Below are 19,747 nucleotides of genomic sequence, written 5' to 3'. Positions count from 1 at the left end.
CACGCACCTCACAGCCGGGCGGGTACTCGCCAACATGTCCTGATCATCAGTGCAAACCAGGGTCTGTGGCTTCCAGAGCCCACCCTGCCTCAGCCCCCAGCACCTGCAGCAGGCCTGGGCCACACTGAGCAGCCTCGTCTGCAGGGAGCCAGGAGGCTGGCATCACCCCTGCTGCACAGCTGAAAAACCCAGGCCAGAGGCGCACGGGGCACCAGCGCTGACGGGAGGTCCAGGGAGCAGAGACGGAGTCACCACCTGAGCAGTTCTGACAGCCTGTCTCCCCCTGCAGGGAGCCAACTCTGGGTTGGAAGAGGGGAGGGTGGGCTGGGGGCGTCCAGTTGTGCATAGGAGGGGAAGAGGGAGGGGAGGGTGCTGCACACCGGGACTGCAGCGGGGGCTCCCTGGCTGCTTCCTTGGTCCAGAGACACAAGACAACTGGGGCTGCCATCGGCCCACCTTAAGCCCTCGCCTGCTAGAAGAGCCCAGTTTTCCTTGTTGGGTAATGCCCACTGGGCCACTCTGCGCTGACCTCAGGCAGTAGCCACAGCTGGGACTGGGAGGGGGAGCAAGCTCTGGGTGTCCTGGCCCCAGTGGCTCTGGCACAGGGAAAGCAACCTGGGAGGCAGCTGGCTCTTGAAAGCCACCACACTTCACAGTCCAACCCCTAATTTCTGGCCACTCTGCCTTCCAGAACATTCAGCCACCAGCATGCAGTAGCCCACTGCGCAGCCCCTTAGCACAGTCATCTCCACCGGAAGTTAGGGCTGGGTGGGGAGGTACAGAAGGTGCTTATTCATGGCTCTGGGCCACAGACTGACCCGGCGAACACACCCTCCTCCACAATGTGTGTGCGTGTGTGTATGTGTGTACACATGCGTGTATGTATGCGCAGGTGTGCATATGTGAGTACAGTTTTTCTTGGAAAACTCAGAGGCTCTAGCGGTATCAGGCCAGACAACCTCATTCTCATAGGAAACCAGTGGGAGGTGAATGGGAACTGCCCCCACCAGAGCCTGTGCAAGGCATGTCCCGCCGGCTGTCCACCACAGGAGTGCTTCCCCTGCAAGGGGCTGGGGGAAACTCTGGGATGGTCTAATTGCGATGGGAAGGAACAGAGGCCAGAACGCTCAGCAGAGCTAGCCAGCCAGTGCCGAGGCGTGAGGACATGGCACAGACCCCCAGCGCCCAGAGGCGGCAGGATTTCAGAGACCTTGAGGTCACCCCGTCCGCACGGTGCCACTTACTTGGAGAGTTTCATTTCAATCTGCTGCCGAATTTCCTGCCTTTCCTCGTCCGTCCTCCTGGGGAAAATGTTCCTGTCCTCCAGCTCCTGCCTGCTTGGCCGGTTCCTCAGCTTCACGGCCAGCAGCTCCTTCTTGCATTTCCTGGGCAGGGTTCCTAAGAGACCCATCAGGGGACAGGGCGATAAGGGGACAAAGAAAACAGGTCTTAGAGGAGTGCTGGAGTAACACAGCCTGCAGGAGGAGGGGGTCTGGGGCGGAGGGAGGGAGGGAGGGAGCTGGAAGGACCCAGTGTGCCAGCCCAGGGGCCTAATGCCACCAAGCCAGTTCACCAGCCCCCACTAGGCCACACGCTCCAGGTCGGGGAGCATGCATCTAGGTCACAGGGACAGCCCTGGTTGGTACCTGCAGCGCCCATTTTTTTTTTTTCCAAAGATGTCTAAGTTTGGGCTGTAAATCACACAGCAACTGCCTCCATGGCAGCCATCGCCCCGTCCCCAGGGTGGCACTGACCTCCTGCCTGCCTGCCCACCCCCTTCTGACCACGTGAGCCTTGTATTCCTAGCAGGTCCCATCTCCAGGGTCCATAGTCTCCTACCCTCTGCCTACCCCAGCTCCGCCCGGGCCGTCCAGGGTTGGCCTCCTTCAGAACAGTGCGATGTGGCTGGAGTCAGTCCCCATCACACCGCCTGCCTTGTCCCTTCCTCAACTGACATCTTCTTCTTGGCCAGTTCATCATCTGTCTCCTCCCCTGGGCTTTGAATTCAGCAACAGCCCGCTCTCCCTGCATCCTGGAAGGGACTGGGAGGTAGGCCACCATGCGGCGTCACAGCTGGACGAGCATCTGGCTGTCACAGGTGTTTTGATAGTTTATAAATGACCTACTTATAGAGCCATGAGGAGTCTGAAGGAGTCAGGGGTTTTTCAATTCGTCTCCAAGGTCTTGGGACAAGTCCTTCATGGATGCTGAGGGTCCAATACCCGGCAAGGGTATGAACCACAGTTGCTGAGCCAGGAAACCACTGAACGTGGTTTAATCATTTTAGCTTTTGATAAAGCGAGTCTGTAAGGCTACACAAACGTCTCGGGATTGTCACAAACTTTCCATGTATTTGTTCTTAATGGGCAGAAGAGCCTTTTGCTGGAGATACCCAGAGGTAAGTGGGGGCCCACCCCCAGGAGCCTCTGTGCAGTGGCCAGCATTACCATCTGCTATACCTCCAGCCTCTGGGGCTATGAGGAGGGCACACAGTAGGGCCACATCCAGACCTTCTGCACCATCTTCATGAGGAACCTGCAGGCTATCAGATGTTCACCAAGAAGTTACCAGATTTTGCTAAAAACTTAAAAGCCATAAAAAGGAGATTTCCAGAAAAATGGCTGCAAGACTTTTGATGACTTTGATCCTTCTACCCAACCTCCCTGAAGGAGCGCCGTGTCTAACCGGGAGCAGGAAGGAGCAGCTCAGAAATGAGGCCAGACCTTCTCTCCACGTGCACCCTTTCCTCTCCGTGTCCTGAGACCTGGAAACCCCACTCCCAGGAGCCGGCCCCCCAAAATAAATGGGGCAAGGGCATAAAAAGCACATAAAAGGACGCGGGAGTAGGTAGAGTAAGAGATTAAACACAACGTGAACGTCCACAAGAGGGCGCCTGCTAGGCCTTGGAACGTCTGCTCCATCTGGGAGTGGTGCTCCCGTGAGAAGGGAGGGCAAGGAAAGCCAGCGGGTCCTGGAGGAAGGCAAACTGTAATAAGCCACAGTACACACGAGGGCGCCATGTGTATGCGTTCAGTTCTGCAAACATGCGCTGTTTTATCACAGATTGGCCCAGGAAAGCCAGGGGTTGATCGTATAACTTACACATTTTGATTTCCTGTGATTTGTTTTGTGAATAAACAGTTTCCTTATGTAATTTCTAAAAAGAGTGTCAGTGGTGTCAGTGAAATGAGGGAAAGCAACAAGAGAACGATGACTTAATAAAAATTATCAGGATCGACATTTTCAAACCTTTGGAAATCAATCGAAGGGGTGCAGCAATGTGGGTTGCTCATTCAAGGACACCGGCTGCATCTTGGGAAAGCACAATGCTGGCGCCTTCGCCCCAGGTACCGCAGCAGCCCCAAAGCAACGAAGCCGTCATGGCCGGGGCCCCGCCTCGCCTTCCACACTCCACACCACCACGAGCAGGACACAGTGTCCAGCCCTGGGCACATCAGCTCCCATTACCCACCCCAGGGAGGCCAAGAACATCACGGAGAATCGCAGACCCCAGCTGCCCGAGATCACCCCATCATGGATGCTGTCTCTCGAAGGCTCTTCTCTTGTCTCCCAGGGCAGAGCCTGGAGCCCTCTCACTGCAGTGCCATGTCTCCATTCCCTTTGCCGATTCCCCTTGGACCAGCGTGACCAAGGCAGCAGGAGGGTGTGGTTAGCCCTGGCCGAGCTCTGCTTCTATGTAAGGATCTTAAAAGCCAGACCTGGATGAGTTAGACAGCTTCCCCGTAATTCAGCTGCTTCCCAGAATAAAACTCAAGAATATTTATAGGGATAATAAAGTGTCCAACAGCCACGGAACTCAAGCGAGTCACAGTGTGAGAGGGTCAAGAATCGGCACACTGCACAGCGGCAGGAAGGAGCTCTGTGACCCCCAGACATGACAAAGACAACGGTGCTGAGGCCATCGCCATCAGAGCCAGCTGTGGGGAGAAGGTCAGTCAGGCACAGTGCCAGGAGGAGACACGTGCTGGGAGAGGAAACCTGAGGGCTTCTTGCTCGGCAAAATATCTGTCAACATGAAGGCAAAATAAACATCCTTCTGCACATAGAAAGCTCCAAGACTAATCACCCAGAAGGGCACTGGGGGAAATGACAGAAGTCAGGGCAGAAGGAAACGACACAGATGGGAACGTAATCTGAGCGAAGGGCAGAGTCACAAACAAGGTGACCACCGTGTCAGCATGTGACGTCTTACTTCATTCTGTAAGAGAACTGCTCATCAGTACAGCCCGGGGCTCAGAGTGTCCGGGTCAAGTGGACGACAGCCCCAGGACAGAGGCTGTAGGGGAGAGGGGTGCAGCATGAGGCCACTGGGCAGAGGCCGCGTCCCTGGCTGAAGGCGCTCAGTGATAACAGAGGTGCACACAACAAACACAGCAAACAGCACCAGGACAGCAAAACCCGGGAATGGTTCAAAAGCCAACGGAGGCGGCAAAATGGAATGGCCAAGATCACCCATCCAGAAAGGGGCGGAGAGAGCAGAGAGGAGTGAGGATCCCATGCAGCAAACAGATTCAGACCAACGGCATGAAATGTAAGTATTCTGGACGCCCCGATTAAAGGCCAGCAACTTCAGGATGGTAAGCAGGACCGAGCTACCTGGTGCCCGCAGAACACACACTTCAGCCATAGACACAAAAGGGAAAGACTCTCCATCCGCACACTAGTCAGAGTAAGTGGAAATGTGTCGGCAAGTAAGGAAGAGCCCGAGGAAAGGCCACCTCATAGCATTAGGTGACATCCCCCGGAGGGCGTTAGACCCTCAGAACGGGTGAACCTCCTGAAAACTTCAAAATGCACATACGGAAACCCATAGAACCGAGAATATGTGAACCCACGTTAGAGCTGGAGACGCCAAAGCCCTGTCTCAATCAGCACAGGACAAGCGGACAGAACATTTGGGGATGGGGAAGAAGACACCATCCACTGCCAGGCTCATCCACGCTCCCGACGCTCCACCAACAGAAGGTCACAGGTTCGTCTCAGGCAGGGGTGCACACAAGACACAGGCAGACCCCTCTGTGGAGCATAAACAAGCCTCAGCAAATCTCCAGGGACTCGGGTTCTGTGACTAGAGTGAAACCCAGCTCTTTGGAAAAATACTCAAATATTTGGAAACTAAATTTCAAAATTTCCAAATAATGCATCGTTCCAAGAAGAAATCAAAGAGGAAATAAGAAATTATTCTGAAGCGAATGAACACACAGTGTACTCACATGTGCCCCGGGGGACATTTACAGCAATGAACGCCTGTATGACAAGTGTCTCAGATCATGACTGCAGCGTCCATCTTCAGAAACTCAAAAAAGAAGAGCAAAGTCAACTGCATGGGTAGAGGCGAGAAATGAGGATGATCAGAGCAGAAACCAACGAAATCAAGACCAGAAAAGCAACAAGGTCGTGGACACCAACGCCTGGTTCTCTGAGAAGATTGGTAGACTGATGACACCCTGGACAGGCTGATCAGGAGGGTGGCCAGCGCAGGAGCTGGAGAGACATCAGCGGATTCTGCGATACTAAAAAGCTACCAGGAAGTACTCCAAGCCACTTTATGCCAATACATTTGACCATTCAGATTAGATGGACAAACGGAAAAGACACAGGCTGCCAAAACTCAGTCGGGGAGATCCGTGACCAGCACAGACCTCTGTCTAGTAAACACAGTTTCAGTTCAACCTCCCCCACACACACACACACCCTGGAGCCCCAGAGCAATGAAGCAGTGATTTCTACAAAACATTGAAGAAATAAATAAAACTAATAAACTAATATTCTACAAATAATTCCAGGTGATCAAAAAGAAAGAAATACTCCACGGGTCATCCTGGGAAGCCAGAATAAATAGCCCCCACACAGGAAATACCCAGCGGGTTCCTGGGAAGCCAGAAGTTACTTTGGAAGCCAAACCAGAAAAAGATACCATCTCCTAAGGACACTGGCACAAAATTTTAAACCAAAACTTAGCAAATCAAATCCCATAATTTATAAAAACGGTAGTAATCGTGACCAAACGGGTTTTTCACCCAGGAAGGCAAGATGGGTGCACCATTCAGAAAACACTGACAGGCTCAAAAAAGGAAGCCACAGGTCACCTTCCTAGACAAGGGGAAAGCATGTGACGACATCCTGCCACCACTACCCTGCAGACAAATGAGAAGACCCACAACAAACAACAATAAAAAGACAAAACCAGAGGCGTCCTCAGCCAGCTGAGGCCCTCTGCAAACCACAGGCTGCTGATGGGGCTGGGGGAGAACCTCCCACTGAGACCACCTCAGGGCAGGGAGCAGGAACAGGACACAGCAGGTCCACACAGGAAAAGAGGAAACAAAGTTGTCTTTACTCATGGTCCTTTATGTTGAACAGCCACGGATCCACAAAAACACTGCCGGAAGAGGTGAGTGAGCTCAGAGTGGGCGCAGGTGCAGTCAGGTGAGAGTCAGCTGTATTCCACATGTCAGCAAGACAATCAACTGGAGTAAAAATGATAGACAAATAGCCCCCACACAGGAAATACCCAGCAGGTTCCTGACAACAGATGTGAGATTCTTGTGCATTAAAAACTAGGAAGCATTTGCTGAGGAAGTGTTAAATGACTCAAATAAATGAAAGGACATACCAGGTTCCTGCGGCAAAAGACCAAACGTCATTCAGGTGACAGTTCTCCCCCAAATTCATCTTAAATTCAACATGATCTCAATCAAATCCCAACAGGGTGTGCGCGTGTGTGTATAAACTGATTCTAAAATTCATATGGAAGTACAAAGGACATAAATTAGTCAAAACCACTTTTTAAAAAGGCAAAAATGGAGAATTAACGCTACTTGGTTTCAAAACATAGTATAAAGCTACAGTAAGCAAGGCAGGGATGTTGGAGTACAGATAAACAACTGCTCCACAGAACCAAATAGAAAGGTCCGGAATTGAGTCACACAAGTACCAACAATCAATTTTTGACAAAGGTGCAAAACATTTCAATGAAGAAAGTGTATTTCTATTTCTTTCCAACTAACAGTCTTAGGCAACTGCATATGCCTTTGTGAATGGTAAGCTTTGATTCCTAACTCAGACCCTGCACAACAACGAATGCAAATGAATCATAGATGCAAATGCAAAACAAGATACGAAGCTGTGGGTGAGGAGAAAGCCTTCGGGACCTTGGGCTTGGCAAAGATTTCCAAGATACACAACCCACAGCATGAGCCATGGAGGAACGAATGGATAGATTAGACTTCACCATGATAGTGACTCTGCTCCTCAAAGGCCGCAGTATTAAAGAGCAACCCACACATTGGGATAGAGGTTTGCCAAGCACGTATCTGATAATGGACTTGTATCTGGAATCTTTCAAAGAAACTCTCAAAACATAAGAAAACAAACAAGCTCATTCTGAAAAAGTGGACAAAATATTTGAATAGACATTTCACCAAAGAAGATCCAGTGGGAAATAAGCATATGAAGCGATGCTCCTCCTCGTGAATCACTGCGCACACGCGAATAAAACCACTCAAGGTGCCCTAGAGTGAGGGACCTGGAGGAAGGGGACTCCAGGGCACAGCTGCTGAGAAGGCGAGAGGCCAGGGCCACCTGGAAAAGGACATTTAGGGTCTCAAAAAGTTAAACACCTGCCTCATGATCCAGCCTTTCCACTCCCAGGCAGGGCAGGCCTCTGTCCTCCAAGATTCAGGGGCCAACTGTGGTCGCTGGGAACCGCCCGAGTAACAGGTCCAGAGCAGGGCTCAGCCACAGAGGGAAGGGTCAGCTCCACTGCGACACAGACTGATCTCAGAGCACTTAACAGGAAAGGAAGCCGACGGGTCACATATTTATACACATTCTGGAAAGCACGGGCAGGTCTGTGTCATAGAAAGCTCGTACCCTGCAGCCTGGGGACGGAGAAGATGGCATGTAGAAGCTGGAGGGACGACCACAAGGAAACTGGGGGGACGATAGATAAGCCTCTTAACTGTGGTGATGGCACCTACTAAGCGCTACAGACCTCATTGTGTTGACTTTTGGGTGTGTTCAGTCTTCTAGGTGCCACTGACACCTCAAGAAAGCTGCATAAAACAGGAACCCTCCAAGGAGCAGTAAGATCTTGTTTTTAAGTGACCTTCTCACATCCCCTCTGTTCAGCCTTCCTATCCCAGTGAGAGCAGGGGCTGGCCCTCTTGCTGTGGTCGAGGACAGGTTTTCCCCGCCCCCCTCCAGCCCCGCATCCCCCCCCACCTGCTCTCTGCAGGAGCTCCCTCTCTGTTCCTGGAGCGTGCCCCCGCCTGCCCCGTCTTGGTACCTGAGGTTTCCCTTCCTCAGAATTTTTTCTGCACAGCTAGCTGCCTTCCATGTCACCTCCTGGGGTCCCACATCTGATCAGCCTATGTGGCTGCCTGTCACTGCCCATCAACAAAGATGTGCATCACTACACACACCCCAGTCTGCATGCACTCTGTCTGCCTGGGACCTGCACTGTCCACGAAACTGGGCTCCAGGACAGGTAAGAACCTCGTTATCTTGATCTCACTCTGTTCCAGGCCCCCAGAAGGGCCAGGCACACAGCAGGTGTTCAGATTAATCAATGTGGACAGGGTGGATCCGCCCATGCTTCTGAGGACCCTCACCTTCTCCCGATTGTGCTGGACAGTGCTGCTCCAGAAAAACCACATCTGGTTCCTTAAGTAAATACCAGTTGATTGTATAGAGAGAACTTAACACCAGTTGACGGTGCAGAGATCTCCACAGCACCTGTCACCTGCTATAGGCCCTCCATGAGCACCTGTCACCTGCTATAGGCCCTCCATAAGCACCTACTAAGTGCTACAGGCCTTCCATGAGCACCTGTCAATCACCTGCTATAGGCCCTCCATAAGCACCTACTAAGTGCTACAGGCCTTCCATGAGCACCTGTCAATCACCTGCTACAGGCCTCCATAAGCTCCTGTCACCTGCAGAGGCCCTTCATGAGCACCTGCCTGCTGTCCAGCAGTGTCAAGCACCAGGCCGAGCGCACTGGCCACGCTGCTGTCATTCTTCAGGACAGCCCTGGCAGGTCCTGGGAGGTTTCTGCCCTGGGGGCAGCTTCCTGCCCAGCCAGCTGCTCATCCTGCAGACAGACAGCAGGTGGCCAGAAGCTGCCCTTGCTACCCTCCCCAGCAGGGCCTTGTGACATTGGCACAGTTGACTTGTCATGTTCTCAAAGTAATTCTCAAAGAGAAGATCCCTACATCCCTTCCTCGGGGCCCCAGGGCTCCAAGAGAAGAGTCCTTCTGGAGACCACACTGCGGGGACCCACGGGAGCTAACCCCGAGTGGCTGTTCAGGGCCCAGCCGAGGCTCCCAGATGCCAGGTGGACTCCATTCTATGGGCAGGAGCAGGGCAAAGGGGCGGAGGCTTTCAGATGGGGAGAGTGCAGGCGAAACACTAAACTAACTTAGAAGATGGAAAACAACGGTGGAAGGACATTCCTGTCTCTGAATCCAAATAGCACTGACAACCCAGACGCAGGATGTCTCACTACCCACAAGGAAATAGGAACTGCCCCTTCTGTCTGGCCATCCCCGTTCCACCAGAAGTAGGGGATGCAGAGGAGACAACGGAGACAAAGTAGCTTGTGGCTCTGACCTCGTGTATCACAGTAGCATAAAACACTAGGACATGCTCACCTGAGGGACACTTAGACCAGTCTTCTGCATATGTGCTATGGCTCATGCTCATGAGCATGCAGGAGGCACAGGTAAACACTTGTGAAAGACCCTAAGGTGGACAGGCTTGAGCTCACCGGGACCAGTACAGCCCTGCCCCAGCCCTGTGTCCCTCCTCTCAGCCAGGGGCCCGGCACCTGCTCTCCCAGGCATTCATCCAGGGCCATCACCGATTCCCTGTGTCTCCCCAGCTCTGTCCACTCCTCTTCTCTGCCTCCATCTCCTCCAGTAGGACTGAAGTACCCCCAAACAGCCTCTGTGGAGTTTAGGGCTTCAACCTGAGAACTCTGCAGACCCGACAGAGCTGGCCTGAGGGTTATACACAACGTTCTTAGGACTGCTGAGCAGTTGACAGGTGCTCATGGAGGACTCTATGTGGCCGAGTTAGACACAGGACAAATGTACCTCACCACACTGAAAGCCATAATAAGAGCCCACTGCGAACACACTCAGAGGGGAAGGCCAAGAGCTTTCCTCTAGGATCAGGAAAAAGACAAGCAGCCCCCTCCCACTGCTCTGTGAGAGGCACTGGATGTTGTCTCGAGGGCAACTACAGAAGAAGCATATCCAGGCAGGGAAGGACGGACGCCACCTGCTGATGATGTGACCTGGTACAGAGCCACCCGAAGGTCTGCACCAGCCAACTGAGCACCCACGAGCAGATCCTGCAAAGTCTGAGGACACAAAGTCAGCAAACAAGCATCGGCGCCTTTCTTTATGTTAGCAGCGAACTACCTGAAAGAGGGATTGAGAAACCAGTTCCACTCACAATGGCAAAAAGAACACTGAGGGTGAAATTGGACCAAGAAATGAAAAATCTACTGAAAACTACAAACCAGTCATGAAAGAAGTAGTTGATGATTCAATCAATGGAAAGGAATCTGGGTTCATGGGTTGGAAGAATCAATATCCCTTCAGAGTCCATGCACCCAAAATGTCCTCAGTCAGTGTCATCACTATCCAAATTTCAATATCGTTTTCACAGAAATAGAAAAAAAACAATCCTAAAGGCAACCACAAAGACCCCAAGTATTGGGGTCATCTGATAGTGGAATGCAGCAAGGCAGAGGCATCACAGTGCCGACTTCAAACCCTCGTGCAAAGCTGAGCGGTCGACAGAATGGCGCTGCGTAAAGACAGGTCAGCGCTGAACTGGACTGCCCAGACTGAGCTCAAGCCGTCAAGGTCAGTTGTCAGGAGCACACAAAGGGGAGAGGAGGGCCTCTTCAGTCACCATCCGGGAAACCTGGATATGCACCTCCTCACTCTGGGCAGGAGGAGAGGGGCTCATCCCACAGCACGCACAGAAGTCAATGGGAAAAGGACTGAACGCCCAGCCCATGCCCCGGAACTGTGAAGCCACCAGAAGAGACAGGGGAAATGCCGCACAGTGTCTGGGAAACATTTTTGTATGTGACCCCAAAAGTAAAGGCACAAAAGCAAAAGCAAGAACAAACGAGATCACACTGTCAAGAACTTGTGCACAGCAGGGGGACAGAGAGCCCAGACGCCACAGGTGGGGGGTGGCACGAGCAGTGTTTTCGGCCCCCAAAACACACCGAATCCAGACAACGCCAACAAATAAGGGCCCGACAGAAAAGGGGGACGGACAGACAGACACAAACCCCAACAAGATGCACCAGCCAGGGGACTTGTAAGGTGACACGGGGAGACGCAGGAGAAGCCACAGGAAGTGTCCCCTCACACCTGTTGGGATGGCTGCTTCCCAAAGACGAGCTCCGGCGTGTGGAGGGGGTCCTTGTGTGCCTCGGACGGCAGCGAGAGGCAGCACACCCATTGTGGGAAACGGAGCGGGGTTCTCAGAAAGCCAGCAGGAGCACCATCCTGCGATCCAGCAATCCCGTCCCCGGTAAATGACCAAAGGAACAGAGACCCCTGTGCCTAAGCTGCTGCTCCCCTGTGCTCCTCTCAGCGCCAACCTCCACACTACCACGTCCACCATGGGATGGACGGAGACGATGGTATGGTGAACACTCAATGGGATGCCACCCAGCCTTGGAAAGGAAGGAACTGTCATCTGTGACTGCAGGGATGGGCCCGAGGACGTCACGCCAAGTGAAATAAGCCAGGACAGACAGATGAGCTGTGTGGGATGCCTCTAGGTTCTAGGGAACCTAGAAAAGTCTAACCCCCAGGGGGAGGGGGAGGGGGGAGAAAGAGGGAGGGAAGGGGGAGGAAGGGGGAGGGAAGAGGGAGGGGGGGGGAGGGGAGGGGAGAGGGGGGGGGGGAGGGGAGAGGGGAGGGGGGAGGGGGAGGGAGGGGAGAGGGGAGGGGGAGGGGGAGGGAGGGGAGAGGGGAGAGGGGAGGGGGAGGGGGAGGGAGGGGAGAGGGGAGGGGGAGGGGGAGGGAGGGGAGAGGGGAGGGGGAGGGGGAGAGGGGAGAGGGGAGGGGGGAGGGGGGGAGAGGGGAGGGGGAGGGGGGGAGAGGGGAGGGGGAGGGGGGAGGGGGGAGGGGGGAGAGGGGAGGGGGAGGGGGGAGAGGGGAGGGGGAGGGGGGAGAGGGGAGGGGGGAGGGGGGAGAGGGGAGGGGGGAGGGGGGGAGAGGGGAGGGGGAAGACGCCCTTCAGAAGCCATCATTCAGCAGGAGGTCAGGGGGCAGGGGTTGTCTGAAGGTAAACCCTAAGAAACGGGACCCCAGAGATGTGGTGACCCAGGCATCTGATAACACGTGAGCCGCGTGGGGGGAGGTGGCGCTCGGGTGGTTCCTGGTGGTGCGTGAATTTAAGGAGGGCGGCCCCCTCTGCAGCTCCAGGTCCTCCCCAGTGGACGTGTGGAGAGCAGAAGACGTCAAGTGTCACTCAGGTCCCTTTTTAGGTGTGGAGAGGCATACGGAAAGCCCCTGCAGTGATTCCCTCTATAAGGTGAAAAGCCACCTGTCATTGTCACGGTAAATTCACAGGACTCTAGGCGGCCATTCTAAACCAGACCATGCCCCATGGACCCCAGAGGTGCTGACCTGCTCAGTGGGCTGCAGGATGCTCAGAGAACCTGGACTTGGGGACTCCCTGGGGCAGCTTGGGTCAAGGACCTGCAGGCTCTGGGTGTCTCCTCAGGGTGAAACCGAGTCTAGACTTTCCTTGGAATCTTTGAGGTCTGGAGCCGTGGCATTCAGTGCTTGTTGAATAAGCAGCAAAGTTTAAAAGCTTTAAAAGCTTTCTAGAAAGCACGCAGACCCCTACTCGACGTTGAGTCTCTCTACTCCTGCTCATGTGTGCTGAGGGCAGCCCACTGAGCCAAGGTCCAGGAGGTCGGGCCAGGCAGGAAGTACTGCCTCCCCGGGTGCTTCAGCCACCCTTCCTCCCACTGTGGGGGCACATCTGCAGCGTAGGCAGCCCCTTACCCTCTGCCTTCCCGCCTGCAGCTCAAAGTAAATCCTGTACAAATGCTGGGGCTCTTTTTCCTGTTAACTATTGGGATGCACAACATAAAGCTCACGAGCCTCTCCTAAAGGGAGGTCTCTGAAGGGCATCTGGCTGCACACCTGGCCGAGAGCCTCACCAGCAGAAGGCACGGAGGGCTCCATCTAGGACCAGGAGGGCCTCTGGACTTGTGGGCCATGGTGGATGGCCCCAGGACATGCATGGACAGGGCGCTGGCAGGACTGCCCTCTCCTGGCAACACAGCACAGGTGGAAGCTTCTAGCAGGTGGGGCAGACGCACGGTGGGCACTCCTACAGGGGCAGTTTCCTGGGCTCAGCTGGGAGGTCCCTTCAGGAAGCACCACACTCAGGATCCTGAATATTTGTCACTTCATTTTGTTTATCCCCAAATCAGACCCAATGTGCTAAGACGGACACTTCTTGCCACGAACGATGACGACCAGTGGCAGGAGTCGCGTTCTTCACCTCCCAGGCAGCCCTGGAGTGGGGGAGATGCTGGGGAATGCACTGCACCATGGGGGACAGTCAGCTGGGTCCCCTCCTGCACCTGCCCGTGGGCCCGGGCTCCTGCTGCATCTCCACAACTGCCGGCTCCTCCGCCTCCCCGGCCTCCTCCGCCTCCCCTCCGCCTCCCCGGCACTCACCCAGCCTGCCCTCACAGAGCGGGAAAAGCACCAGTTAAATGGGATCCTTACATGTCTCTGCAGCTTTCTCAGGTCCACAGTGACCGGGGAGGAGGAGGAGCACCCACCGCTTCCCAGTGTCCGTGTCCTCGCCCACCTTGCCAGATGTGGGCCAGATGTCACAGAGGACACACGGTGGGTGGTCACACCAGGCCTGTACTCGGCTCAGAAGGCCTGGGATGAGTCTGGCCCACGTCAAAAGAGGGGCCAAGAGGCATGTCCTGTCCTTCAGGCAGTTCACACTTTGGTTTTTAAGCTTTAAGTTGAAGTGAAATGATGGACCCATGTATGTAGCCCTGGGATACTTCAGCCTCGAATTTGATGAACAAAAGGACAATCGCTAGGCCCCGGTCGTGGCTGGTCTAAATGGCCCCCACTGACCACCATGCAGAATGTTCCCGTTTCCCCTCACAAACCATAAGGCCCTGAACACCTCCACGCAGCCGCTCCCCAGCAGAAGGCAGATGCCCCTCAGGACACAGGGCAGCCCCATGACCAGTGACTGTCAGGTCCCACTGTTCACCTCAGCCAGGTGTCACGGCCATTCCACAGGACAACCAGGACCCCGGGCGTGTTCTGGGAGCTGCTGCTGCAGAGACGCATGCTGTTACAGTGACAGCAGCTCAGGAGACGGTGCCAGCCAGGTGCCACGGGGCTGGTATGTCCCAACCCTCATCGCCAGCCTGCGTGGGTGTGGCACCCAACACACCAGTGCCACCTGAGTGCCCCGTGCGGACCTGGGCTCTGAGTGCTGGCTCCCCCAGGTCCTCCGGTCGACACTCCCCTCGGAGCACAGATCTGGGGCATCACACCTCAGAGGCCAGCTGAGGGGACTCGCCAACACCAGGAACAGCACTGCACAGAACCAGGCCACGGTGACCGCTGGGCTGCGGGTACCTCTGCTCGCCAGGCATCCGACTCACCTCTGCCCCACCACGCAGGACCACGGACCAGGGAGAGACCCCCACCCTGGGGCTCGTAGAGGGTGACACAGGCAGATCTGGGGGCAGCAGCGTCACCAGGTGGGAAAAGCTGGGCTTGTGGACATCTTAAGTGACAGTCTCTTGCAGTCCCACACTGCCTCTCCCTGGAGCCGGGTCCCCCACCCCCCTCCCGGTGTCCAGGACAGGGCCTGGGTTCTCAGCTACATGTGGGGACCCAGATGAAAGGGGCCCAGACACCTGCTGTTCCAAGGGTGCCTGGTGCGCAGGCTGTGGTGGCTCCGACGGGGATTCCTTGTTTTCCCATGAGGCCACAGCAGATGACCCTGAGGACAAGTTACTGTGAGCACCCTGTGCCTCACAAGTCAGGCCCTTGGCTAGTCTCGTCTCTCGGGTCCCTGTGACAACTGGATAAGGAGGACGCAGCTGTCACCTGCAAGGATGGACAGTCAGGACCTGGACTCGCCATGACCTGCCCAGGGTGTTGGGTACAGAGCCGTGAGGCAGGAGCCTGAGAGTCACCCCACCTGGCCTGGGGCAGGTGGCTCGGGGCAGGTGCCACCTAGCGGCCTTCTCCTGCTTTTCTTCCCTGAACAACACGAGGACTTCACCAGCCTGTCCTGCTACAGGGGGTACCAAGGGTGAATCTCCTCGTCCCTGATCCTTGCTCACCAGGCACAACCATGCCAATCTCCAGCGTGTCGATTGCACGTGGTGGAGCACAGATGGGCCTGTCTGGCTGCAGGACATGGACATTCTTATTAAGTTGATAAATTTGCTGAGAGAATGAGGCGTCATCCACATCAGCTAGGGACGTCCACAGAAGCAGCAGCCAGACAACACTCAGCGGCTGGGGCTGAGGTAAGGTACAGGTTCCCTGTGCTCACGCTCCTAATGAGGTGACCAGGACGGTTCTCACCCTAGAAACGAGAGCTCACCCACAAGCACGGCAGGCAGGACCATGTCCAGCTGGGTCACTGCCAACCCTCCTACCACCTCTGGTTTCACCCCATTCCTACAACTGAGGCACAGAAAGGGTGAGCAACTTGCCCAAGGTCACAGAGCTAGTAAGAGACATGTCAAGACAGGTGGAATCTAATCTTCTTCAAATTATTCTATGAAACAGAAAAGGAGGAAACCCTTCCAATATTACCCTGAAACCCAAACCAGACAAACACACATCAAAGAAAGAAAACTTCAGACCAATATTACTGATAAACATAGAAGCAAAAATTCTTAATAAAATACTGGCAAATTATATACAAATACATATTAAAAAGATAGTGCCCCATGATCAAGTTTGGGTTCATTCCAGGGATGCAAGGTTGGTTCACCATAGAGAATGATCAATAAATGTAATTTATCACATCAATAGACTTAAAAGACAAGAATCACATGATTATCTCAACAGATGCATAAAAAGCATTTGACAAAATAACAGCATCTATTCATGTTCAAAACACTAGAAAAATTAGGAATGGTAGGAACATACCTCAACATTGTAAAAGCTACATATGCTAAACCCAAGGTCAACATCATTCTGAACAGAGAAAAATTGACAGCATTCCCTCTAAAAACTGGAATAAGACAAGGATGTCCTCTTTCACCGCTTCTATTCAACACAGTCCCTGGAAACTCTAGCCAGAGCAATTAGTCAAAAGAAAGAAATTAAAGGGATACAAACAGGTAAAGAAAAAGTCAAACTATCCCTATTTGCCAGTGACATGATTCTATATTTAGAAGACCCCCAAAAATTCCACCAGAAAACTTCTAGAACTCACAAATGAATTCAGCAAAGTAGCAGGATATAAAATCAAAACCCATAAATCAATTGCATTCCTATACAGCAGAAATTCATACATAGCAAAATGAAATTAAACACCTATTTCTCACCCTGCACAAAATTCAACTCAGAGTGGATCAAGGACCTAGGATTAGACCAGAGGCCCTGCACCTACTTGAAGAAAGTGTCAACCCAACTCTCTATCATGTCTCTTAGGAACCAACTTCCTCAACAAGACTCCTAAAGCACAAGAAGTAAAATCAAGAATCAATAAATGGGATGGAATCAAACTTCAAAGCTTTTTCACAGCAAAGCAGATAATCAGTAACATAAACAGAGAGCCTACAGAATGGGAGAAAATCTTGCCACCTGTACCTCAGAGCATTGATCTCCAGAATATATAAAGAACCCAAGTAATTAACGTAAAAAAAAAAAACCTAATTAATAAGTGGTCCAAGGAACTGAACAGACACTTCTCAGAAAAAATATGATCATCAACAAATATATGAAAAAATGTTCAACATCTCTAGCAATTAGAGAAATACAAATTAAAACTACACCGAGATTCTCTGTCTCCCTAGTCAGAATGGCAATTATCAAAAATACGAGTGATAAATGCAATTCCTGTTAAAATTCTAATGACATGTGGGCGAGGATGTGGGGAAAAGGTGCACTTGGGCATTGCTGGTGGGACTGCAAATTGGTGCCACCACTATGGAAAGCAGTGTGGAGGTTCCTCAAAAAACTCGGAATGGAAACCACCATTTGACCCTGCTATCCTACCCCTCAGTTTACAGCCAAAGGACTTAAAATCAGTGTCACAACCCCATCAATGTATAGTAGCTGAGCTATAAAACCAGCCTAGGTGCCCTTCAGCAGGTGAGTGGCTGAAGAAAATGTAACACGTGTGTGTGTTTACATGTTCTCTATATACACACGTGTATACGTGTGGACCTTGGATTCCAGCCTCCAGGGCCATGAGAAGCACTTTCTGTCATTCCCAAGGCACCGTGTCTGTGGTACTATGTTAGAGCAGCCCAAGCTGAGTCGGCAACATGCACGAAGTGGGAAGGCCTGCTCCATCCCACAGGAGCATGGCTCAGGCACCCGCCTGTCCTGGCCCCGGGGGCGGGGCGTCCTGTCGTGAACAGGCTGGGAGCTGAGAAAGCCAGGGCTGAACCCTTCCCCTGCGGCCCTACCTCCTGCAGAAGCCCCTCTGCCCTGGAGCCCTCCCCCACGTGTGCTTCCCCTGGGCCAGGAGCAGGGACTGCTCTGCAAACAAGACTGGTGTGGTCCCCTTTTGCATTTTCTCCTGGCCTTAGCACAGGAGAAAATGCAAAAGCATGTTTTCTTAACGGTCGTTAAAACTTGAACCCTGGGGTAGCAACGACACAGAAACGGTCCCTTGTGAAATTCGCCTTCAGTGGCCTGATGCTCCCAAGGTTCTGCTGTCCCCAGGGCTGACCACACACACAGTGTGAGAGTGTGCAAGCATATGCTGGTGAGCACGCACAGCGTGTCCTGCCTCCAGCATGACATGAAGCCCAGCCTGTGAAGCCCTCCTGTGCTGACGAGACCCACAGACACCCAGCCTGGAACCGATCATCAGATCTGCACTAAAGCAGACCCTACCCGGTGACCCCAGGCAGCAGACTTGTCCTCTCCCAGCCTTTCTCAAGGCCAGCCTGCCTCTCACTGGGCCTCGGCATCTCCAAAAATTAAAGTCTAAAGCAGATGCCCAGCCATGCCCACTGACAGAGCAGCCAGGGTCACGAAAGGTCTAGAACCTAAGCTCCCTCGGGATGCTCACAGGGGACAAGACGATGCCCCAGCTCCATCATGTGTGTAGACGTGTGGCTGGCGGATGGGCGGGCAGCAGACACACTGCGGTTGTCCTGAGAATCGATTGGTCTACAGCCAGCACTTTCTGCTTCCTCGCCACATGTGGGCTGAGGTAGGGCCAGTGGGGTTGGGACTCGAGATGCTGCGGAGACACCAAAGCTGATCCTGGTCCTCAGGGGCACAGCAGGACCCCACACAGGCTTCCCCTCTGTGGGGAAATTCCCCCAAACAACAGTGTACCCTTCTTGTTAACCAATGCTGAAACTTCCTCCCGCACAGGTCGGGTCAGTGGTCTGTAACCCTGGGGAGCCAGGGACACTCCTGGGAATGGGACAGACTGCCTGCACCTGCTTCCAGGGGCTCAGGAACGGCAGATTACAGAGGCGACGGGAACTCGCTTCTCATCCTGTTTCAACCTCACTGTCCCTAGGGCAGCGCTGAGATTCCTGGCCCACGAGAGGCTCGGGTGCCTAACCTTTGATTACAGCATGCCTGGTGGCCAGGAGTCCAGACCTCACGTCCAGCTGCCTGGCAATGCCCATGACAGGAAGCCCGGGAGCCCTTTCCTGGAGAGGGTCTCCTCCCACCCTGGCCTGGCGAGTGAGGACAGTGCTTGCGGCTGGAGGCCTTTCTCCGTGCCAGGGCCTGAGCCAAGGGGACGGGCCTGCCCCCCAAGCCCCAGAGAAAGCCTGGCAGGGAGGTGAACTGCTGGGGCAGAGGCCTGGGCTCAGACCCCAGCCTGGCACCAACTGGCCACGAGGCCTTAGCCTAGTCACATGGCCTCTCTGCGCCTCAGTTTCCCCATCTGAAAAGTGCCACCTACTTTGTGGGGTTGCTGTGAGGACACAGCGTTTCCTGTAACAACCTGACCATGCCTAAAACGTGAGACACACCCAATAAGACAGGGTGGCCATTGTCATTGACAGTGTCCAAGAACCACGTTACAGAGTGTGTGAGAGACTCACACAAGGTCACACTCCAGGTGCAGGGCCCAGTCTAGGCTGATGGTCCCCAGCCCCTCAGGGTCGCTTCTGATGGGTAGAGGCCAGGGAGGCTGCTAAACATCCTGATGCCCAGTACAGCCTCCACAGCAGAGCCTCCCCACCCCCAAATGCCACTAGTGCCAAGGTTGAGGCTCCTGTTGTAGCCCATGACTCCTGGTTGCACCTGCTGGTCTCAGGTGTGAGCCACGTAACTGTCCTGCAGGAGGCCGATGGGCGTTTAAGGGAAAGGCTCCAGGGTCAGACGTTTCTGAAGGCACCACCTCTGGAGAGCTGTCCACTGCCCTTTGGCCAAGGGCTGGCTGAGTTTCTGCCACAAAGAGACCAACTCAACTCTGAGTTGCCCCCCCACGGGACCCCAGTGCCCCCTTGGTATCCTGC

The 19,747-nt window shown here is 53.9% G+C and overlaps 1 protein-coding gene across 2 annotated transcripts in view; it reads right to left on the bottom strand.

Annotated features, from left to right (window-relative positions):
* Positions 1–19,747, bottom strand: part of Phactr3 (phosphatase and actin regulator 3) — a 189,239-nt gene that overhangs the window by 27,763 nt on the left and 141,729 nt on the right. For both annotated transcript variants that reach the window (XM_058575407.1, XM_046434020.2), the window contains exon 8: positions 1,245–1,398. In XM_058575407.1, coding sequence (XP_058431390.1) covers positions 1,245–1,398 — 154 coding nt within the window. The remainder of the gene's footprint in view (positions 1–1,244; positions 1,399–19,747) is intronic.

Source organism: Marmota monax, unplaced genomic scaffold (assembly GCF_021218885.2).
Source record: "Marmota monax isolate L192 unplaced genomic scaffold, Marmota_monax_Labrador192_F-V1.1 WCK01_AAM20220418_F8-fsc00014, whole genome shotgun sequence".
In the NCBI taxonomy this organism is placed as follows: domain Eukaryota; kingdom Metazoa; phylum Chordata; class Mammalia; order Rodentia; family Sciuridae; genus Marmota; species Marmota monax.
Note: the sequence above shows the minus strand (reverse complement) of the source record. Positions and strands in the feature narration are given on the sequence as shown.